The sequence below is a fragment of the Scophthalmus maximus genome, chromosome 19 (assembly GCF_022379125.1).
Source record: "Scophthalmus maximus strain ysfricsl-2021 chromosome 19, ASM2237912v1, whole genome shotgun sequence".
NCBI lineage: Eukaryota > Metazoa > Chordata > Actinopteri > Pleuronectiformes > Scophthalmidae > Scophthalmus > Scophthalmus maximus.
This window is the reverse complement of record NC_061533.1, coordinates 1,775,001-1,782,500: the sequence shown is the minus strand read 5'-3', so window position 1 is coordinate 1,782,500 and position 7,500 is coordinate 1,775,001. Positions and strand designations below refer to the sequence as shown.

The 7,500-nt window shown below is 49.2% G+C and overlaps 1 protein-coding gene across 4 annotated transcripts in view; it reads left to right on the top strand.

Annotated features, from left to right (window-relative positions):
* Nucleotides 1-7,500, top strand: part of znf608 (zinc finger protein 608) — a 34,677-nt gene that overhangs the window by 9,450 nt on the left and 17,727 nt on the right. For all 4 annotated transcript variants that reach the window (XM_035640627.2, XM_047329032.1, XM_047329030.1 and 1 more), the window contains exon 2: nt 5,798-6,083. In XM_035640627.2, the coding sequence (XP_035496520.2) occupies nt 5,798-6,083 (286 nt within the window). The remainder of the gene's footprint in view (nt 1-5,797; nt 6,084-7,500) is intronic.

The following is a 7,500-nucleotide window of genomic DNA, read 5'->3' as shown; positions in this document are numbered from 1 at the left end:
CACATTCTGACCAGCGCCATGTTGTTTTGTTTGCAATCAGACGGAGAATTGGAGGTGTGGCCTCTCACCACAGACAGACAGGTCCATGTTCCATCAGACAGACAGACAGATAAACACACAGACAGACAGATAGACAGACAAATAAACAGTCAGACAGACAGACAGACAGACAGACAGAGAGACAGACAGACAGATAGACAGACAGACAGACAGACAGACAGACAGACAGACAGACAGAGAGAGAGACAGACAGACAGGCAGACAGAGGTACAGACAGACAGGCAGACAGACAGACAGAGTGACAGTCAGGGATGAAAACATGATCTAAATTGTCTGTTAGTCAGATTTCTTTCTCTTGTATATGAATATTTTCTTTCTCTCGTATATTAAAAGAGTCTCTGCTGTTGCCTCGGCTGCCAGACGGTGTTTTGTGTCTCACCTCTGATGTTTTATAATCAAATCATTCTCATGGAAACACAGAAACTTCTGGGAGATTAGATTCATGCAGAATGTGATTATTGTTCATGTCGGACTGATGATGAATGATGTCCACTGTTCATCAGTTGAGCCTGTCGTTCAGCTGGAAGGTGTGTGTGTGTGTGTGTGTGTGTGTGTGTGTGTGTGTGTGTGTGTGTGTGTGTGTGTTCAGAGAAAAAAGGCAGAGCAGAGATGCTGGAGAGAGAAAAATGGGGAGAAATAAAAGATGGCAACCATTTGCAAAAAACTGAGAGTTACTGCTCACTGAGGGAGAAGAGAAGACGGAACAGGGAGAGGAAAGATGAGAGGAGGAGGAAGAGGAGGAGGAGGAAGGGGAGGAGGAGGAGGAGGAAGAGAAGGAGGAGGAGGAGGAAGAGGAGGAAGAGGAAGAGAAGGAGGAGGAAGAGGAGGAGGAGGAAGAGAAGGAGGAACAGGGAAAGGAAAGATGAGAGGAGGAGGAAGAGGAGGAGGAGGAGGAAGAGAAGGAAGAGGAGGAGGAGGAGGAAGAGGAGGAGGAGGAGGAAGAGGAGGAGGAACAGGGAGAGGAAAGATGAGAGGAGGAGGAAGAGGAGGAGGAAGAGGAAGAGGAGGAGGAAGAGGAGGAAGAGGAGGAGGAGGAGGAAGAGGAGGAGGAAGAGGAAGAGAAGGAGGAGGAGGAGGAAGAAGAGGAGGAGGAGGAGGAGGAAGAGGAGGAGGAAGAGGAGGTGGAGGAGGAAGAGGAGGAGGAGGAGGAAGAGAGGAAGAGGAGGAGGAAGAGGAGGAAGACCAAAAGATGAGGGGAAGGCATCAGAATTAAATGAGGACAGCAGATGTAAAGAGGACAAGAAGTAAGTGAAATAAAGAAAATATGCATAAAAAGGAGGTGTGGAAAGGAAACAGGAAGAAGAGATGAAGAGAGGGAAGGAGGATGTGATGTGAATGAGTGAGAGGAAGAACAGGGGGATGAAGCGAGGGAGTGGAAGAAGGAGGATAATGAGTATAAGAGTGAAGGGAAAGGCCGACAAGAAGGAGGAAGAGGCAGCGACGGTGAATGAAGAAGAAAGGAGGAGACTGAAGCTGTGGGATGGACGGATGAAAGATGGAGGTCAGAGGTCACGTCAGGTCACACTGCAGCATCAGTCCGGTGACACGACCTCGGCGTCGGCGGCGTCGCAGCCTGGTTCATACCAGCGACGCTGCCGAAGCTGCTCCGGCCTTTTGTTCTTTTTTAATTAAGAAAGTGTGAGATTAGTTTTGAAGCTTCCTGCTCACGAGGGAGCAGCTTCCTGTTTCTTTATTGTTATTGTTCCGTGTGACAGAAATCACCAGGGATCACGATTCTCTCCGTTCTCTCCTCTCACAGTTCATTTGCTCTGTGAGTTGCTGGAAGTCGTCTCTGCGTGGGAGCAAACAGGCGCTTCAGACGATTAGAGAACTTTTCTTTCTGTCTTTTTTTGTGGTTTGTTTTATTTCTATTTTTGAGCGGTTGCATCGTTAATCGTTGTCTTGACACGAACAGAGCTGCTTTTTAAAAGACCTGGAGCGGAGACCAACCCTGAAGAAACATCCGAGTCGCTCGCGGAGCAGCGGAGGGAAGAAACAAGGAAACGTCAGCTCAAATTTCATATTCACGTAAATACGACGCGTCCGTCTCGTCGTCGAGGGTTTGAAACGATCTTTACCATTTCTTTACGAACTGCGGAAAAACATCACGGAGAAGATTTCACCCAGTCATTGGCACAAATCCGTCGTCAAGGAGACGTCCCGGGAAGCCATTTAGCTCCAGATTCCATGAATTTTTAAATGACAGAATACTTTTTCTTTATTTTACTTCAAAGTCTTTACTACATATTTTATCTGAGTCTGGTCCGACATGGACGTAAACTTCAACCTGACTGGTTGACGAGGCGAACAAACGCCGGGCTCAGTGTTCCAGGCTCAGTGTTCCAGGCTCATTGTTCCAAGCTCAGTGTTCCAGGCTCAGTGTTCCAGACTCATTGTTCCAAGCTCAGTGTTCCAGGCTCAGTGTTCCAGACTCAGTGTTCCAGACCCATTGTTCCAGGCTCATTGTTCCAGGCTCATTGTTCCAAGCTCAGTGTTCCAGGCTCAGTGTTCCAGGTTCATTGTTCCAAGCTCAGTGTTCCAGACTCATTGTTCCAAGCTCAGTGTTCCAGACTCATTGTTCCAGGCTCATTGTTCCAGGCTCAGTGTTCCAGGTTCATTGTTCCAGACTCATTGTTCCAAGCTCAGTGTTCCAGACTCATTGTTCCAGGCTCATTGTTCCAGGCTCAGTGTTCCAGGTTCATTGTTCCAGGCTCAGTGTTCCAGACTCATTGTTCCAGACTCAGTGTTCCAAGCTCAGTGTTCCAGACTCATTGTTCCAGACTCATTGTTCCAAGCTCAGTGTTCCAGACTCATTGTTCCAGACTCATTGTTCCAAGCTCAGTGTTCCAGACTCATTGTTCCAGACTCATTGTTCCAGACTCATTGTTCCAAGCTCAGTGTTCCAGACTCATTGTTCCAGACTCATTGTTCCAGACTCATTGTTCCAAGCTCAGTGTTCCAGACTCATTGTTCCAGACTCATTGTTCCAAGCTCAGTGTTCCAGACTCAGTGTTCCAGACTCATTGTTCCAAGCTCAGTGTTCCAGGCTCATTGTTCCAGACTCATTGTTCCAAGCTCAGTGTTCCAGACTCATTGTTCCAGACTCATTGTTCCAGACTCAGTGTTCCAGGCTCAGTGTTCCAGGCTCATTGTTCCAAGCTCAGTGTTCCAGGCTCAGTGTTCCAGGTTCATTGTTCCAAGCTCAGTGTTCCAGACTCATTGTTCCAAGCTCAGTGTTCCAGACTCATTGTTCCAGGCTCATTGTTCCAGGCTCAGTGTTCCAGGTTCATTGTTCCAGGCTCAGTGTTCCAGACTCATTGTTCCAAGCTCAGTGTTCCAGACTCATTGTTCCAGGCTCATTGTTCCAGGCTCAGTGTTCCAGGTTCATTGTTCCAGGCTCATTGTTCCAAGCTCAGTGTTCCAGGCTCAGTGTTCCAGACTCATTGTTCCAAGCTCAGTGTTCCAGGCTCAGTGTTCCAGACTCATTGTTCCAGACTCAGTGTTCCAGGTTCATTGTTCCAGACTCATTGTTCCAGACTCAGTGTTCCAGGCTCAGTGTTCCAGGCTCATTGTTCCAAGCTCAGTGTTCCAGGCTCAGTGTTCCAGACTCATTGTTCCAAGCTCAGTGTTCCAGGCTCAGTGTTCCAGGTTCATTGTTCCAGACTCATTGTTCCAGACTCAGTGTTCCAGGCTCAGTGTTCCAGGCTCATTGTTCCAAGCTCAGTGTTCCAGGCTCAGTGTTCCAGACTCATTGTTCCAAGCTCAGTGTTCCAGACTCATTGTTCCAAGCTCAGTGTTCCAGACTCATTGTTCCAGGCTCATTGTTCCAGGCTCAGTGTTCCAGGTTCATTGTTCCAGGTTCATTGTTCCAAGCTCAGTGTTCCAGGCTCATTGTTCCAGACTCATTGTTCCAGACTCATTGTTCCAGGCTCAGTGTTCCAGGCTCTTTGTTCCAGGCTCAGTGTTCCAGGCTCAGTGTTCCAGGCTCAGTGTTCCAGGCTCATTGTTCCAGACTCATTGTTCCAGACTCATTGTTCCAGACTCAGTGTTCCAGGCTCAGTGTTCCAGGCTCATTGTTCCAGACTCATTGTTCCAGACTCATTGTTCCAGGCTCATTGTTCCAGACTCATTGTTCCAAGCTCAGTGTTCCAGGCTCATTGTTCCAGACTCATTGTTCCAGGCTCAGTGTTCCAGGCTCATTGTTCCAGGCTCATTGTTCCAGACTCATTGTTCCAAGCTCAGTGTTCCAGGCTCATTGTTCCAGACTCATTGTTCCAGGCTCAGTGTTCCAGGCTCATTGTTCCAAGCTCAGTGTTCCAGGCTCATTGTTCCAGACTCATTGTTCCAGGCTCAGTGTTCCAGGCTCATTGTTCCAGGCTCATTGTTCCAGGCTCAGTGTTCCAGGCTCAGTGTTCCAGGCTCAGTGTTCCAGGCTCAGTGTTCCAGGCTCAGTGTTCCAGGCTCAGTGTTCCAGGCTCTTTGTTCCAGGCTCATTGTTCCAGGCTCATTGTTCCAGACTCATTGTTGCAGGCTCATTGTTCCAGGCTCAGTGTTCCAGACTCAGTGTTCCAGACTCAGTGTTCCAGGCTCATTGTTCCAGGCTCAGTGTTCCAGGCTCATTGTTCCAGGCTCATTGTTCCAGGCTCTTTGTTCCAGGCTCATTGTTCCAGGCTCATTGTTCCAGGCTCAGTGTTCCAGGCTCATTGTTCCAGGCTCAGTGTTCCAGGCTCATTGTTCCAGGTTCATTGTTCCAGGCTCATTGTTCCAGACTCATTGTTGCAGGCTCATTGTTCCAGGCTCAGTGTTCCAGACTCAGTGTTCCAGGCTCAGTGTTCCAGGCTCATTGTTCCAGGCTCATTGTTCCAGGCTCAGTGTTCCAGGCTCATTGTTCCAGGCTCATTGTTCCAGGCTCAGTGTTCCAGGCTCATTGTTCCAGGCTCATTGTTCCAGGCTCTTTGTTCCAGGCTCATTGTTCCAGGCTCATTGTTCCAGGCTCAGTGTTCCAGGCTCATTGTTCCAGGCTCAGTGTTCCAGGCTCATTGTTCCAGGCTCAGTGTTCCAGGCTCATTGTTCCAGGTTCATTTTTCCAGACTCAGTGTTCCAGTTGAATACTGTCCAGTCCACTGTGACCTCGGCCGTGACCTCTGCAGTTCAAGCTGCTGTATCAGAAAAAAAGAAGCTCGGAGAAACCTGAGTCGTTAGTTCTTCTCTCTTTGAGAGCGACATGTTTGAGTGAACGTTTGGATCTTCGTGGTAACACAACAGCGGCTTTATCCCCCGATTGGGTTCTTCTGAGCCGGCGAGTCGCTCGCTGCAGATAGGATAATGAACGCTGTGACATTTTTGGAAAATGTCTCTTCTTCTGAAAATGTCCTCTGCGATTCTTGGCTCCAAGTAATCACATTCACGTCAGGAACATTGAAATGACATTTAGAATCTGTTCTTCAGCGTCTCTCTGCCTCGGAGCGGACTTTCATTAATTGTGATGAAAGTGACTCAGTCAGCGACTGTAAATAAAGATGGACGACGCGTCTCCACTTTTCCTGTTGTGCAAAAAAACTAAAATGTCTCGCATACAGACTCCGCCATCTTGTGCTGTTTTTGTTGTCGGTCCATGTCTCATCTGCTACCATGGAGGGGGCGGGGCTTAGGACCTCGATCAGGAGGATTTGGCCTCACCGTCTTTATTCACAGTCTGTGGTTTCGACGCTGTAACGACTCCCCCTCTCGTCTGCAGGTCGACCCCATGTTCACGGTGCCGGCCCCGCCCGCCCCGGGCCACCCCCCCGGGGCCCCCGGCTCCTCCCTGCCCCCCTCGGCTCCGTCCTTCTCCCCTCCGGCGCTGCCCACCTCCAACCCGAAGCAGACGGCGGTGAGGACGAGGTCCGTCGGCACCAACACCCAGGACGGGGGCGGCGGCGGCGGGTCGGGCCCGCTGGAGGGCGACCCGGCCTGTCTGGGGCCCTGTCAGCCCGGGACCAGCGTCAACCTGGAGGGCATCGTGTGGCACGAGACGGAGGAAGGTGAGTAACTGTACCAGCGCCTCAACATCACCTTGACCTTTCTTACATACTTTAAATAAATCAATGTGTTGTTGTGTTGCGTGTCGATGAGGATGTGGAAAGTCGTGTTTGTCAAACGCGGGTAAAAAAAATAAAGATTTTTAAGCTCGAGTGAGAATAAAATCAGCAGCTTCTCTGATCTCGACGCTCAACTTGAGTTTTCCTCTGCTGCGCGTCGGCCGTCCTTCCTGTTTGCTCTCTACAAGAAACAGATTTAATGGACTGAGATGAAACTACTTTATTTTTGGACTGAACACATTCTGCTCTTTGGGCTGAAAGTCTCCTGGAGGAAATAAGTTCCTCGTCATTAAAGTTAAAGACGTGCAGCTTCGTTTGAGGGACGGACCTCGTGACGACTCCGGAGTCTGTTCTCAGGTTTATTGGAGCGGTTCTGTGAATTCTTAAAACGAATCTCAGCTCAGAAGAAAAAGACGGAAAGCGCCGGTTGTTTTCAATCCACATCTTGAGTCTTGATCGTTGGACGGAGCTGGTTCAGTTGTCATCATGTGAGCTGAGCAGGTCTGAGAGTGAGATGTGAATGACCTTGAACCTTCTCCACGACCTTGAACCTCCTCAGACTTGATGCCGTGACTGTTGTTGGTCTGCAGTTTGTTAGAGCTGTAGACACCAGGCCTCACGGCTCATGAAGACAAGACGCAAATGACGCGGCGCGAAGATGCAGCATTTGCAAAGAGGTTGAAATATTTGAACTCCAGCGAAATATTCATGTGACGCGATGCAAAAAAATTAGCGTTGAGCTCGCCAGCGGACGGACAGATATCCGTGTGTAGACGCAGGAGGTTTCCATGTTGTAACATCTTCATCATCGTCCACTCCACGTTACGAGAGAAAACAGATTTAAACATCTGAAACTCACCCGTTTGTCCTGTTTGACTAAATTCAACTGGGTTTTATAAAACACATGATACAAGAAAAAACTAGAGAGATGCTTCTTATCTTTATCTCTCGAGCGTTTTTTCTTTCCAGATAAAAATAACAAAAACCCGGAGTTTATAATTGAACATGTTTGGATTCTCTCCAGACGAGACGAGACGTGGAGCCCGAAGCTGCGTCCAACACTTTTTAAAATATGAAACCGTGGGAGGACGGGGGGCCGCGGATCAGACCCATGATTCACCCGTCGTTTTCCATGCCGTTAACGAGGAGCGGCGCTCGGCCGGCGGAGGTGTAATTCCTTACCGCTGGCTGCTAATGAATAAATCCCATCTCGCTCTGCCAGCCGCCGCCGCCTCTGAAGTGAAGCGTCGAGTTCGGCGGAGAGGCGTTTGTATCCGGGGCCCGGTATTAATTAACGGGAAGCTCTGTCCGGATAAAAGTGGGAAACGAGAATAAAATGCAAACGCAACACGGGGAAGGA